This window comes from Mya arenaria, chromosome 8, assembly GCF_026914265.1.
Source record: "Mya arenaria isolate MELC-2E11 chromosome 8, ASM2691426v1".
NCBI classification, from domain to species: domain Eukaryota; kingdom Metazoa; phylum Mollusca; class Bivalvia; order Myida; family Myidae; genus Mya; species Mya arenaria.
Window position 1 is genome coordinate 46557932 of NC_069129.1, and position 17161 is coordinate 46575092.

At 36.2% G+C, this 17161-nt stretch overlaps 1 protein-coding gene across 1 annotated transcript; it reads left to right on the plus strand.

The window, feature by feature from the left end:
- The first annotated feature begins 4817 nt into the window (after nt 1-4817).
- Nucleotides 4818-7481, plus strand: LOC128244263 (uncharacterized). Its single transcript, XM_052962280.1, has 2 exons — nt 4818-4923; nt 6655-7481. The coding sequence occupies exons 1-2, from the start codon at nt 4818-4820 to the stop codon at nt 7479-7481; spliced, it is 933 nt and encodes a 310-aa protein (XP_052818240.1).
- The last annotated feature ends 9680 nt before the right edge of the window (nt 7482-17161 follow it).

The window sequence follows — 17161 nt, forward strand, 5'->3', positions numbered from 1 at the left end:
AAGTCCACTTGTAACGAGTTTCAATAAGTTCTGTGTAGTTGGACTTATTACTCCAGATTGAATAATTGGTAACTAATGTCCCTTGAATGACTGATGAGATAAACAATGAAAAAGGGTACACGGTTTATATATGTATGTGTTGTCATATATCAGTAATGGTTAAATTTGCTTACAATGTGCTCTTTTTAATTTATGCATTTTAAGCAAAGATGAGCCATTGCGATATACAGTTTGTAATTTGCTGTGGTGGCGTGCTAAATATATTTAACCATGGCTGTTACTAAAACACCTGCTCAAATATTCAAAGGAAACTTGGTAAGCGACAATATGCACATTTATAGGAAGTTGCAAAAGTCTTGCTTTAATATTTATTGAAATATGCAAAAAAAAAATAATCAAGAACGAACAAGCATTTGCATTTGTTCTGTAGCCCTCTAACATATGGTATATCCCTTCAAATGAATGATTCTCATATGGCATGTCCATTTAAATGAATCCTTCTCATATGGTATATCCCTTCAAATGAATGTTTCTCATATGGCATATCCATTCAAATGAATCCTTCTTATTTTAGACTGACATGCTGATGTCACTGTCTACACAGAGAGCAACCGTCAATGAGAATGACATGACAAAACTGCAAGACCGAACAAACGACTTTGGCCAAGAAGGCTAGCAAATCGTCCACCAACTACACATTAACTCTCAATCCATGTATTAAATGGTTTATTCATATGAAATTCAACTGTGAAGGCAACCAATTATATGTGTTCGTGCTGATTAATGTGAGGAAAATTGTGAAAAGAAATGTGAAAACTTGTGTAGCCTAATGTTCAAGCGGTTCAAATAAGATTTTCCTAGGCCTCTAATATCATACACTTATACCAGTTTCTAATATAGACTTAAGTAACTTTCGTATCAACCCATTTTGTGCACCTTTAAAGAGTATGCATTTTGTAATTATAAAAAAACAACATTCTTATCAATTTACTTAAAAATGTTTTTCCAAATTATTTCACATTAATCTTGGTGACTGTTGTTGAATGATAGATAGTATATGTACTTTTGCATGCTTCTTGTACATGAAGACACACAGGTACTTTCATGGTTGATTTCAAGAAGTGTAGATATACATGAATACAGAGTTTATATTTGTTCTCTTTTGTATTTGTTCCTTTCATTACATGTTTAATACACCTTGGTTTACAGCCCGAGTGCGTAGCCTCGGATGACCTTGATTGTGACCCTTTGCCCTACTTCCTTTTTTGGAAGCTGCAGCAATGACACTTGGAACATGTAAACAGTTTTGAAATCAAATATAAATATAAAGGGAATGTTGTGCTTTTTATCTTAATTGTGACTGTTTGACCTACTTTCTTAATTTTAAATAAGCTTCCGTTATGAAAATTGGAGCATGAGTACAGTTTTGAAAACAAACATCAATATTGACATTGTCAGGTGACCTTTTCTCCTACTTCCTTATTTTTGAAGCTACATTTTCTTAACATTTGGACATGCAAACAACTTTGAGAACAGATATCAATCTACAGTCATTACAAAAGTCAAACACTTCACTCAGTGAGCGATTAAGGGCCATAATGACCCTTTTGTGGTTGTTTTTGTTTTTTGATTGTTTGTATTTTGTTGTTGTTGTTGTTTCTTTTTGATGGGGTCGCAGCAAAAGGTTGGGTTTGTCAACTAATTGCCGTCTATCTTTACAACATATAATGTCAAAGATCACGCCAATATACTAAGTTGAATGTGGTTGTATATATTGAAAATGAATAAAAGTTCTTTGTCTTTTATTAATTTATCTTATATATGACTTCATCTATATATAGGTATCGTTCATGTCTTATTTTAACACAAGAATGTGTATCTAAACCTAAAATAATCTAACTCAGGCATCAATTAGATTAATCGTAATTAATATGTTACTTATTGTGTGGGGGAGGGGATGAGGCTCGTGACTGAACGCCTTAGAAAGTATAAAGAAAGTATAAACAATTCCATACATAAATGGAAACATGTGTGGGTCTGTTTCCATATTTAAGAGTCTTTGTACTATCGAAAAACTGTTTCATCTTTTTATCATCTGTTTTAAAGTAATCGTATGAACAAATATTTCAAGGTATATTTTAAGTATGGCACCTGATTGAGAGAGGTACGGAGAAATAGGAGGGATTTTGGGATAGGGGAACGGATAGGGAAACATGTAGATGGGAGGGAAAGGGAAATATGATGGAGATGGAGAAGGGTAGGGTATAGCGAGATATGGTGAAGAAAGGGGAATGAAATGTGGGAGAGAAGATGAAGAGGGGAACTTGGGAATGGACATATAATATGAGAACAAAAGGTGAAACATATGGTGTGTATATAAGTGGAGGGAATATGATAGGGTTAATGGATAGTGAGAAAGTTTTGACATGAGAGTGAGTAAAGGGGGAAAGCAAATGGAGAGGATAGAGGGGATATGGAGAGGGTAAAAGGAGAGTGAGATTTGATGTTAAAAGGGAAATGGGAGAGCGAGGGATATAACGGAGGGAAGTGAAAGATGCGAGAGGATAGATGGATACGGCACAGTGAGATCGAGAGTTCATTGTACACAAGAGGAATCAATTTACTTCCTTGTTGGTTCTGAAGATCACCTAAACAAGGAAAATATTACTTGTATTAATTTACTGTGTAATCTATGATACAACCAACTTAATACATGTACCAAGTTTTTTCAGGGAGAGAGAACAAGAACAAATTAACGTTATTAAAATAATTGTTACTCAAATCTAAATTAGACGGTACTTCGATCACTACTTTCGTTTTGAAAATATATCTGTTGACAAAACATAATAGCTAAAGGTTTTGTTTTCATTTATATCAACTAGTTCGCGTATATAAGTGATTCATAGTTTTCGTTTCCATAGATGGAGGTACCCGGAAAGAAGCGTTACCCTGACCTTGACACGGGATCCGCTGATGCCACAATTTACTGCCAGCCGTGTGGAGAGGGCGGTAAACGCGCTGTGGCCCAGGGCTTCTGTCAGACCTGCGAGGAGTACATCTGTGCTCCTTGTATCGAGTACCATAAGCGATTGAAGATCTCCAGGAACCACATTCTGCTGCCCAAAGACAAGATGCCGTCCTTCTACCCATCCACTAAGCATTCCGTTATCGGTGACACGGAAAATTGTTAAAACCATCCGAAAGAGATGATCAAGTTTTACTGCCCGACCAACGGCAGCCTTGGCTGTGGTGACTGTGTCGTACTCGACCATCGCAGCTGTATAGTCGATAACATCGCTGAAGTGGCTAAAGATTTTGTCATCGGGAACGAATTCAGAATGCTGGAACCAAGGATTAAACAAGAAGGCGATATTTTATCTGGGTACATAAGTAATGTCGAAGAGCTTTTGGACGAGGCCGAAAACCGGTCTAAGGATGAGATCGAAAGCTTGAGGAAGTTCCGGGAAGAAATAAACACATACCTGGACCGGCGCGAAAAGGAAATGTATGACAACCTCAAGAAAGTGAAGACAGATGATAAACAAGTGCTGACTAACATAAAGACTGATTGTGAGTCAAAGAAATCGGGAATTAAGGTCATTAGGACGGAACTGTCTTCCGTTCACGTATCGGTGAACCAGCGGTATGTTGCAGCGAGGAAAGCCCAGAAGGAGCTACAGGAGATCAAAGACGAGATGGGGAAGATGGCTGGCCTGATGACTGCCCGGAAGTGTCGGTTCACTAAGGACTCAAACACTAGGGACTTGGTTCGTTAAAATATAAACATCATTTTAACCTTAAAACAACGTTTTTACTTTTTTTTTTAGATATTCTCCAGATAGCATGGCCTTAGTGACGTCTATCGGTGTGCATGCTCAAAATTGTCCTACAAAGTAACAAACTTGGTAAACAAGCCTTAGATTTAAAACAAATCGTAGATGCATTCTGTTTTCAATTTAGTTGAAAATGATAGATTACATCAACGATCGACTATTGTAAGATGAGGCTAGGTTCAGTCTTTTATCGTTTCATTAAGAATTCAAATAATTGACTGATATACATGTTTTGATATCGTGAATGCTAAGTCATCGTTATCGAATTGTGTTTTGTTGTCAAATCATTAAGATATCCGATGTATTAATAAGTCTGTCATTAGAAATTATTGGTTATAATAATAGATATTGATGTTTTTTGACCCAATAAATTGTCGGTATTATTTGAAATAGAACTGCTTACTGATTTCTAATATCTTAAATAAATTAATTTAATACGTTGATACAAGTACCCGTTTTCCCATGACGAGGGACGTTTTGACAAACATAGTGATACTTAGTTTGACATAAGTAGATCGTCGACATAACAGTTATCGACAAAAAGTGTTTCATTAATTTGTTTTGGTAAGCAATATTAATTAAGTGTTATGGATCACCAGGCATAACATTTAAGTATTTTATGCAAGTGATGTTATGTTGTTCAGAAACATGTAACGCATTTTTTCCATTTTACGAAATCGTAATTGGGTGCACAGGTTTACATAATGGGACGTATAACGTATAACGTATGAAGCATAACGCCAAAACATTTACGATTTTTAAATGAATCACATTAGCTATTTTCAGTGTCGCTTTTCGTAGCTTTGCAAAATTCTTAAGAGCGTATACCATACATCAAATGTCTAAATATTATCCACCTTCATGGGACGCAGTTTTTGAAGGCTTTTTATAGAATACTCGACAATTAAGAGAATGACATGCGGTACGGAGATCTTTGGCGGTATTCGGTACGCATACTTTCAAAAAAGAATGTGTTGCGCAAAAATGGGGACAAAGAGGAAGGAGTATTTGATACACAAGAGGAAGGAGATGTTACACTCTCAGATATTCATACCCGTAAATGCAGAACTTTGTTCTTCCTCGATGATAGGTATATTAAAATCGCACCGTCCGCCCGCCCGTCCCTCTGATTTTCTATGTCCGGTCAGAAACCGTGTCATCCAGGGAGGGATTATAAAAAATACTCGAACAAGTGTTCGGTACATAGATACAACGTGTCGCGTGTAAGACCCACTTCTCTATCTAAAAGGTCAAAGTAACAGCAACAGCTTATATCCGGGCTATTACTCTATCATGCACGGAGGCATTTTAAAATAAGCAGGGATGCACCTGTCTTCAATACATAAAGGTGATGCGCCATATATAAGACCAACGACCTCAAAGTTCAAGGTCAGGTCACACCTACAGGTTAATCATTATGTAAGCCTGTATACAAGTATATAAATAGATAATTATATAGTATAGCTTGATGTGCTCGGGCCTAACTTATGTATTAAGACATTCAAACAAGTATTGGCGAATGTGTTCGGCATATAAAGACTACGTGTCACGTTCAAGGCCCACATCCTTAACTCAAATGTCAAGGTCAAACTTTCAGGTTGATCATTATAAAATGCTTCAAATATGCACTGAGATAAAGTAAGTAAAGTAACGGCTGTAATCTTGTCATGCACGGATACATGTTTAAATTACTTTGTACATGTGATCGGTTCATAACGACACACGCCCCACCTCCTACTGCACCACTCTTCAACACTTGACGTCAGCCATCACCAATAAGGCCAGTATATGCGTAAATGGTTTATTCGTAGTTCTTTCTGAATGAAGGCATATAAGTAGCATGCTCTGCATAAATGAATAGCAATTTGGTGGCATTCGTCGCTTACTGTGACAACTCTTTAAAATTCATCTTCACATTTAAATCATAAGGATCTCAAATTTAAAGAAGTAAATATGCGTAGAAATACAGTTGAAATTAACCTTTTACGTTTCGAGCACTGTACTTGTATATTTGGTGCGACAACATTCAATTAAAGAAGACGTATCAATGCCGTTGTCTGCGACCTGTACCGCCCGAGGCAATACAACATACATACATATATATACGGACACAGCTACATAGGTGCCTATGTTTAACGGATTTGTTAAGATCATCGTTTTTAATGATCATATTTCTCTTAATCACGTGGTACTTCCGTACCTTCTATCACTAGGTCACGCTTTGGAATATTAGATCGTCTACTTAAAATTAAGCAACCTCTTTTTTCGACTGACTTAAAGCAATAATTAAAAACAAAGCTGTGACTTTATTGACCCATTGCCCCACATTCTATCTTCCTTGGACACGTTTTATCAAAAATCTTAGATCTGAATAATTGTGTCTAAAGCAACATTTTTGTTTTGCATGTTTATTTTCAAAACTGGCTAAATTTCAAAACATACACACATGTATAAATATTACGAGAATATTATAATTTTCAATATCCGACAGAAAAAAATAAGTGAAACTGTCCCCGAGTGATTTTTTAACTCATTTAAAAATAGAATATGAGCTCAGAGAAAAATGTGTATAACAGGGCTATTTTTTGAAAGTCAATTGTGTAAAGTCAGACTCTGCAAAAGTCAACTGTTTAATAAAATGTTTGTTAAGCACAAACTCCAAACATAACATATGTAATATTTTCTGTGTATTACCGGGTCGACGTACTGTTTGTTTACCTAAAACATAGCGTGTATTCAAGTTGTAAACAGTTAAATACGTTTTGTACCGTTGTCTCGAGCTCAAAGTCAAAAATTAATCTAATATTTTATTTTGCTTCAGTTCCAGTTCCTGACCTGTTTACTCTGAAATGGAAGAAGGAGGAAGACATCAACGTCAGAACGTCCCTAGATAAGAAGACATTCGGTATCACCGGCTTCGCCCTGCTCTCGTCAGGTCTCGTCCTCCTGAGTGACTGCGAAAACTGCTGTGTCAAAATGGTGAACCTCACCACCCGTACAGTCACCTCCCGCCTAAAACTGCCAGACTATACATGGGGCATGTGTGTGCTACCAGGTGACCAGGCCGCAGTGACTTTCCCGAATATTTCCATGATACAACTTATGTCGACAACGGGAGGACAGTTTTCGTGTGGAAAGGTAATTGAAGCATCATCTGGGTGTTGTGGTATTGCGTATAACAACAATAGATTATATGTTTCGTACACATTAAACCCGCCTGTTGAAGTGATGACATTGGATGGTCATATTATAAGTGCATTGCAAACAAATGATGGAAAACAGCTTTTCAAATGCCTACGATACCTGATTATGTCAGCATCCACACCACCAACCCTGTATGTGTCTGACCAAAATGCACACACCGTCATCCAGCTGTCTCTAGACGGGAAGTCCCTACCAGAGTACAATAACAAGAAGCTCGAACATCCCCAGTCCGTGGTGGCGGTAGATCCGGGTCAGCTGATAGTTTGTGGGCACAACAGTCACAACGTGTTGCTGCTGACTGAGGGGGACGGCAAGATGGCGGAAATACTGGGACAGAAGGACGGACTTACCACTCCCTATTCTGTATCCTTCTGTCCTTACAAACGTGCCTTAGTTGTCGGGATGTACAAGCATGACTCACTGAATGTATTTTACGCAAACTGACAGTGTTTCTTCGTTAGTCGTGATTATTCCGTCTGTGGTGGAAATTACCATGTATTCTGTAATGATTTGCAACTGAATAGTAAATTCAAAAATATTTATGTTAAACAAAAGTGGAATTCGGTATCAGTATCATGATGTTTACTGACATTAGAATATATCTAATAATATTAAGCGTATTTTGAAGATCTTTTTTGCAATAAAAGGTTAACGAATTAGTGTAAGTATTGTTTTATCGACACATTTAAACTAAGCATTAAAAAGTTCAAACTAGGTGTTTCACAAGGTTTTAGATGAAAAGGGATAATTTTCGCTTTCCAATTATAAACCGGTTACCTAATTTTAATGTGTTAAAGCTGACATAACTAAAAGACATTGACAATAAACGTTAATGCAAAGAATTTTAAAATCAGAAAAAAACATTTTTAAATGAGAAGTTCCATGTATACATCCATTCTTTATTTGAATTCGTACAAGGTGAAAACCTTTTTTCAAAATTGACAGTCAAAATGTTTTTACACTTCGGATTGTCTTTCCTACGGATTTACACAAAAGGTTATTGCCTTGTTATTTTCACAGTTTATGTAATCTAGTTTTATTTCGACAAAGCATGAAAATAGCCGAATATTGTTTATACGTTTTTATTTTCAAATGTGTATAAACAATTCTTTACTCCTTATGAAACACGGTTTAACATTCATTATTGCATGAATGTGGCCATAACGTCACATGTTATCAAATTTGCTCCCCGAGTCCAGTGTCACATTAGGCGTCTCATTATTTCTGGGTGAAGAGGTGAGGGGTCGGGGTATTTTTTTTTACGAAAAACCTTTTTATGTATTTTATGTTATACTACTGTTTTATGTAACTAGTTTTCTATATCATCCGTGTACTAATATATGTGTTTTAAAACATTCAAATTCGTCTTGTTTACAGAACAACTGTCTAACGCGTATTTAAATGATGGATTTTTGAAATTTGAATGTATTTTGCAGAAAACAACCAGCTTACTGTGAGTTTACTCATATGTAGTTTACAAGTGGTAATACACAGTTATTGCAGTTTTACTCGTATGTAGTTTACAAGTGGTTATTCACAGTTATTGCAGTTTTACTCATATGTAGTTTACAGGTTTACAAGTGGTAATACACAGTTATTGCAGTTTTACTCGTATGTAGTTTACAAGTGGTTATACACAGTTGTTGCAGTTTTACTCGTATGTAGTTTACAAGTGGTAATACACAGTTATTGCAGTTTTACTCGTATGTAGTTTACAAGTGGTTATACACAGTTATTGCAGTTTTACTCATATGTAGTTTACAAGTGGTAATACACAGTTATTGCAGTTTTACTCATATGTAGTTTACAAGTGGTAATAAACAGTTATTGCAGTTTTAATTCCAATGCTGGATTTTAAGGTACATGTTCCTGTATTTGTCTCGCCAAAAGTTTTCTGCTAATATGATAAAACCCAAATTCTATTCTGAGTAATCAGTAAATGACATACCAGTAGGCGGCAGTATTTTTCAACAAAAAGTGATTTTTTCCAACATGAAACTCGCTGACCGTATTATTGAGCGAACTGTCTCGCTGAAGTTAAGTCGTATTACCTACCAATGTTACTTAAGAGTAATGCCCCTTTGCCATGAAAATAATAAGTATAAATATAGTTCAGCCTATAATGATTTATATTGATGTCATAATAGGGTATACCGTCTCAGTCACGTTGAGATGTGCGATCATCACCATCAGTAAGTCAATAGTTATGTCCCTTTTACATAAATGTGCACTCGACTAAACTTATAAGAGTGACACTACTAAATCTTCATTATTTTGTTTATTTCTTAATTTTATTGAAAAATAATATTCAAATTTATAGCACAGAATAGGTTAATCGATACAAATATAATACGCTATTTATTACGAAATAACATCGCACGAGGCTAATCATACAGTTAATCAATGTGCTCATATAGAAAGCAAACTGGCGCGAATGTCTTTACAATAAACAGGGTCAGCTGTTGGATTGATTTTTGCGTGTGCCTCCAAAAGGGAGATATGTTTTAGTTTTTACATATACAGGTAAATAATTTGTTAATAAACATTTAAATTTACAAAAAAACTTATATATAAAAATTGCGTTTAAATGTTCTATTATTTGGAATAGTTATTTATGCATATTGTACCACTCCAAAGTGGTACCCCTTTATTCTTCACAGAGGCAGCATAGCGGGTTTATATTATTTCTACAAAAACATTATTGTTTTCTTATTATCCTAAATAAATGAGAAAAAGTACTTAAAGCAATTTAAATAGCATTTATAATTGTGTACATATTTCCTTAAAATCGTTATTTCTCGAAATGCCACAGTAGCCATTATTAACAAGTAGGCAATGAATAATCGATATAAATCGTATTCGACGAATTAATGATTTCAGGTCGTTAGAAGAGTGGGCATTCACAGAGACACAACTATCTTAACCTATCTTCAAACTTGCTTAACTTATGAACAAGTACCGGACCACGCTATATTGAATCATGCATTATTCAATATCATAATAATCATTTGAGTTTTTACTTATGTAAGGAAAATCCTGTTTTTGTTTTTGTTGCAAAACATAGCATTTTGCAATAATTTATTTAATTATACGTGTACTTTTATAATGTACCTTCCCAAAATATTCAATGAATTACGTTCATACGTTCCTGAAATATTTCAAAATTAAACTTGTCACCGTTATAAGGTTCGTCAAGTGTTGTAACCTTTTACAATGAAATATAACAAAGGACTATTACTTGTTCATACATTTATTTAGTTGATTACAATACAACAAAATGTATGTCATTTATACACAAGTGCTCTTGAAACATTCTTGTAACGTTCTGTGAATTTCATCTGGCGTAATGTATTGATAGGTGTCATTCCTGATTGTACACAGAATTGAATAGCTGTTCTGAGCGCCACTTCTTCGTCTGACGTCGCCATTTTCTGTTTATCACAGTTTGTGATGATGTAATACTATCGTTTCAATATTGTTTGAAACTTAACATGATGACGTCGAACAACGGCGTCGTCATACGATATGACGTTTTCCCGGGGAAATTGACGCAAATGTCTTGTCAGAACACTATTATCAGAACTAATGAATTTTCTAACGTTTGCTTATCAGACTGCGCCGGTAAGGTATACTTGTACATAAAAAACAATGTATGAAATCTATACTAATCAATAACGATTCAGTTTTTCTTGATTTTTTTTATTTGTTATATATTGAATAAATTAGATGCAAAGTATTTTTCATATGTGACGTCGTATAATTTTTTTTATCAACAAAGTCTACGATTTAGTGGGACAGCCCTCGTATGTGAACTTCATTGCAGAGTGTGTTATAGTATAACACTGACACTCATGCTAGAAAAGAAGTTGAACTCACCTATTTTATCATCTTGCCTTATCTGTCATTAGCTATAACAAAGCCCGTTAAGCAAAGTTCGTCCTCCAAAGTCAATATTTGTATCCTTGCTATAACGATGAAAAACAGTTTTATTATTTTCAATGACCAATGGTTGATTTAAGGAATGAATTGCGGGGTTGATGTCATTATCGGGGTATGAACGCAATTGGGCTGGTCAAAGTGTGTAGAGTCGATAATGACATCAACCCCGCAATTCATTCCTTATATTTACACCCATATTTCATTATTTCATTCAAGAACTGTTAAAAACATACTTAAATTCATTTAAAAAATCAGTAATCTTTTCTTACCCATTCTGTAAATAGAACGACCCAACTATAACCGGCAATACATTTAAAATATAATAAATTAACACTGTTTTAAAATTTTGATTTATATTTTACGGGACCTGCTGACACAATACAAACAATAACAAAATCAATAGTTTTCATGTACATTGTTATGCGATGAATCGTGATCCGAACATATCCGAAGATGTTGCGTTCATCGATTGATAAACGTAATTGCCGAAAGGCATGGAAGTTGAGGTGTAAATATTTACATATTTTATCATAGAAATAATAAATCATCCGAGGTGAGACAATTAAGATCACCCTGACACCCAAGGTTGTCATTTCTAACAATAAATACGATTCAATAATTTCAAAGATATGATAGTCATCTGGTGATAAAAAAGATGTTGTGCTACTAGGGCCGATATGAATGACATAAGTTTACATCATTTTAGTAAGATTATAGAAGTATTTGACTTTACCATAAAAAAATCCGTTATTTTCCTTTTCAACAATTGTAATGTAATTCTTAAGAACATATGTATAACACATAGAAATACCTTCACTGCATTGTCCACCACGTTTGGAGGTTTTCCGTCCGTATATTATATTCACTTATATTATCCTTTATGTCCAAGTCCAGTGTATGCTTTGAATGTATCCTAGTGTCACTAAGAAAAATAATACCTTACTTACTAATTAAATTTAAAAAAAAAATCATGCCACACGATGTTGTTTTTTCTACGGATTTCCGAGAGACAAACTTAGGCGAGGGAGGAAAAAAATACTGGTTTCCATTTCAAAGATATAACAAAGCGGCGAACGGCGATTTTGACAAAGAAATTTAAAAAAACGCATTCTTAGTCAAGGAAAACCTTGTATATATTAGTTGTCTTCATATATGACGCAAAACACATTTGCCGAATTTGTTAGCATATTTGCATTACTTATACTTGTGCAGCATGAAATCAAATCACCATTGCAGTAGGTATACACGAAATTAAAAGAACACTTCATTCATTGTACTGTTTTGTTGTATACAGAATAGTACTCTGCCCTGTATCGTATATGTATACATTATTACACACTGAGAAAGTGGCATTAGGGAAAGAAAGATGGTAATGCACCAGCAGTCTATGCGAAAGATACAGGAAGATACAGGACCAGAGGACATGAAATCTGATCATTGCTACAATACCAAATAATCTACTTCTCTAACATGCATTTCGTCAATCGAGTCGTGGAAAGCTGATGTTGATTACACATCATTTCACATCAGGAGTCAGTAGAGTACCAAAGGACAAATGTAAACCACTGGGTAAGTTCTCTGTACAGCCTTTTTAATTTTTGTTTTTAGGGTTTAAATCATGATCAAATCCTTTTCACAATCAGGCATTTATTATTATAGTCAGAAATTTCAAAGAATATATTGCCGAGAAGTACTGCTAAAAGGGCTCGGTTCTAGGTGCAGGCGCATGTTTTATGTATTGCTACGGAATAAGAAGGGGCTGGCCATGACAAGTTCAACTAAGTGGGAGACTTGAATAATAAACCACAGTCAGTGAAAAGGACATTTATTCAATGTCAAAACAAAATAATAAATACGAGTTTGACATCCTCGTAACATATTATTCACGACTAGCACATCCGGCGTCCAAATAACCGCCCAATAATGAATAATCGTGTAACAATAAAACCAAAATATACTAGAACAAATGCCTAAACATGTATATGTTTAAAGAAATGACGTATAAAACAATACACAAACAATTTAGAAATGGGTTGATTGCACTACAAATATACAACATAAAGAAATGCACAAAAATAATATATACATATATTATTTGAACATGTATGGAGGTGGATTGGGAGGTGGAGGAAAATTATGCAAAATATTTTGCTCAAAATATGCAAGCACGTATCTCAGAAGATTTTTCTAGAATGGCTGACGCGGGAGGCTAGCGATAGGCTGACACCCATCACGTGACCACTGGTCACGGCTTGGAACGCTGATAAGCCAAGCACACACCACGTGGCCACTGGTCACGGCGTGGAACGCTGATAAGCCACGCTTTAGATGTAACCCGTTAAACACGCACATTTAGCAAGGGGTGATTCAGTTCAACCCGCAGATCCATAAAACATTTTATGTCGGCATAAAATTATATTTAGTTCTTTTATGAATTTTGGAAAAAATAGTTTGTGTAGATCCGACGAACAACTGATCAAATTGTGTTAAAGTCGATGAACGTTAAAAGATACCATGTTAATTACACTCTTGACATCCCTGCTCTCTCCCGGCCGTAGATCGCGATATTATTCTCTTTCAGGTGTTGTTGGTTGAGTGTGAAAAAATATGGTGAGCGTACCCTCTCCCGCTTTTGATCATAGTTGAATAACGGGGTGAGGTTTATTTGATCGACCCTGGCCATGCCACGCCGTACAGTATGCATAAGCAAAGTCGACCGTGAATTACCTGGAAATATCCATGTGTAACACAATTTAATTTGATATTTTTGATTTTTTGTTCGTTTTCTTCATATCTATTTTTCAATTAATTTATCCATGCAAATTAATAAATTTGATTTTTTATAAACAATGCTGTGAATCCCTCGTACCCAATGTGATTAAGCCTCTAACAAGGCTATGAATCATTCATACCGAAAGCTTCTAATTCTGCTATGAATCCCTCATACTCAAACGCGTCAAGCCTATAACCCTGCTATGAATCCCTCATACTCAAACGGATTAAGCCTTTTACCCGCCTATGAATCCCTCATACTCAAACGGATTAAGCTTCTAACCATGCTATGAATCTCTCATACTCAAACAGATGAAGCCTCTAACCTGGCTACGAATCCCCCTTACTCAAACGGATTAAGACTCTGATAATAATAAATACACCAACATTAAGAGGTACACTTCAGCTCAAACTCAGACGAATTAACACTCTGATCCTACTATAAATCTCTCATACTCAAACGGATTGAGCCTCTAATCCTGCTACGAATCTTTCATACTCAAACGGGTTAAGACTCTGATCCTGCTATGAATCCCTCACATTCAGACGGATTAAGCCTCTAACCCGTTTATGAATCCCTCATACTCAGACGGTTAGGACTCTGATCCTGCTATAAATCTCTCATACTCAAACGGATTGAGCCTCTAATCATGCTACGAATCTCTCATACTCAAACGGGTTAAGACTCTGATCCTGCTATGAATCCCTCACACTCAGACGGATTAAGCCTCTAACCCGTTTATGAATCCCTCATACTCAGAGGGTTAGGACTCTGATCCTGCTATACATCCCTCACACTCAGACGGATTAAGCCTCTAACCCGGCTATCAATCTCTCATACTCAGACGGTTAAGACCCTGATCCTGCTATGAATCTCTCAAACTCAAACGGATTAAGCCTCTAACCCGGCTATGAATCTTTCATACTCAGACGGATTAAGACTCGGTTCCTGCTATGAATCTCTCATACTCAGACGGATTAAGACTCTGATCCTGCTATGAATGTCTCATATTCAAACGGATTAAGCCTCTAACCCGGCTATGAATCTCTCATACTCAGACGGTTAAGACTCTGATCCTGCTATGAATCCCTCAAATTCAAACGGATTAAGCCTCTAACCCGGCAATGAATCTCTCATACTTTGACGGATTAAGACTCTGATCCGCTTATGAATATCTCATACTCAAACGGATTAAGCCTCTGATCCTGCTATGAATCTCTCATACTCGAACGGGTTAAGACTCTGATTATGCTATGAGTCCTTCATACTCAAACGGATTAGGCCACTAACCCGACTATTAATCTCTCAGACTCAAACGGATTAAGCCTCTAACCCGGCTATGAATATCTAAAACTCAGACAGATTAAGACTCTGATCCTGCTATGAATCTCTCACATTCAGACCAATCAAGCCTCTAACCCGGCTATGAATCTCTCATACTCAGTCGGGTTAAGACTTTGATCCTACTATGAATTTCTCATACTCAGACGTATTAAGAATCTAACCCTGCTATGAATCTCCCATATTCAGAGGGATTAAGACTCTGATCCTGCTATAAATCTCTCATACTCGGTCGGGTTAAGACTCTGATCTTGCAATGAATCTCTCATACTCATACGGAATAAGACTCTGTTCCTACTATGAATCTCCCATACTCAGCCTGATTAAGCCTCTAACCCGGCTATGAATCTTTCATACTCGGTCGGGTTAAGACTCTGATCTTGCTATGAATATCTCATACTCAGACGGATTAAGACTCTGTTCCTTTTATGAATCTCTCATATTAAGACAGATTAAGGCTCTAGCCCTGCTATGAATCTCTCATACTCAAACTGATTAAGTCTCTGATCCTGCTATGAAAATCTTATACTCACACGGGTTAAGACTCTGATCCTGCTATGAATCCCTCACACTCAGAGGAGTTAAGACTCTGATTATGCTATGAATCCCTCACACTCAAAGGGGTTAAGATTATGATCCTGCTATGAATCCCTTATACTCAGACGGATAAAGCCTTTAACGCGGCTATGAATCTCTCTTACTCAAACGGATTAAGCCTCTTACCCGGCTATGAATCTCTCATACCCAGTCGGGGTAAGACTCTGATCCTGCTATAAACCTCTCATACTTCGACGGATTAAGACTCTGTTCCTGCTATGAATCTCTCATACTCAGACGGATTAAGACTTTGATCCTTCTATGAATCCCTTATACTCAGACGGATTAATTCTCTAACCCTGCTATGAATCTCTCATACTCAGACGGATTAAGACTCTGATCCTGCTATGAATCTCTAATTCTCAGACCGATTGAGCCTCTAACCCGGCTACGAATCTCTCATACTCAGACGGATTAAGCCTCTAACCCGGCTAAGAATCTAGCATACTCAGACTGGTTAAGACTCTGTTCCTGCTATGAATCTTTCATATTCAGAGGGAATAAGACTCTGTTCCTTCTATGAATCTCTCATACTCAGACGGATTATGACTCTGATCCTGCTATGAATCCCTTAGACGGATTAAGCCTCTTACCCGGCTATGAATTTCTCAAAATCAGACGGATTAAGCCTCTAACCCGGCTATGAATCTCTCATACTCAAACGGGTTAAGACTCTCTGATCCTGCTATGAATCCCTCATACTCAAACGGATAAAGCCACTAACCCGTCTATGAATCTTTCATACTCACACGGTTAAGTCTCTAATCCTGCTGTGAATCTCTCATACTCAGACGGGTTAAGACTCTGATCCTGGTATGAATCTCTCACACTCAGACGGGTTAAGACTTTGATCCTGCTATTAATCCCTCAAACTCAAACAGAGTAAGTATCTAAGCCTGCTATAAATCCCTTATACTTAAACAGATTAAGCCTCTGAATCTGCTATGAATCCCTAGTACTCAAACGATTTAAGACTCTTAATCTGAATTCCGCGTACTCAAAAACGGTTTAACTTCTAATCATGCTTTGAATTTCTCATACGTTCTAAAACGATTCAAGTCTTTTCTCCTGCTATGAATCCTTCATTCTAAAACGGATTAAGCTTCTATTCTGTTTTGAATCCGTCAGTCTCAAACGAGCTAAGTTTCTAACCCTCATAATTGTATCATCCTTTTGACATATATTAACAATTTTGTATGTATATATTCTACAAGTATTGGTTTTCCAAATATACATATATCCTATATTTAGCTCATAGCCTCAGTATTACATGCATTCAGCCATACAGTATTACCTGCTATCATACGGATAATTAACGGTGACATTCTTTAAAGAGAAAACTACAAGTTAAATAAATGTCAGCATTTACGTTCTTATATATGTACTCGGTAACACAGTTAAATCTAATTAAATGAACTATAAATATCGTAATTTATGATTCTGGATTATAAAAGCGTTATATGCAATATAAATT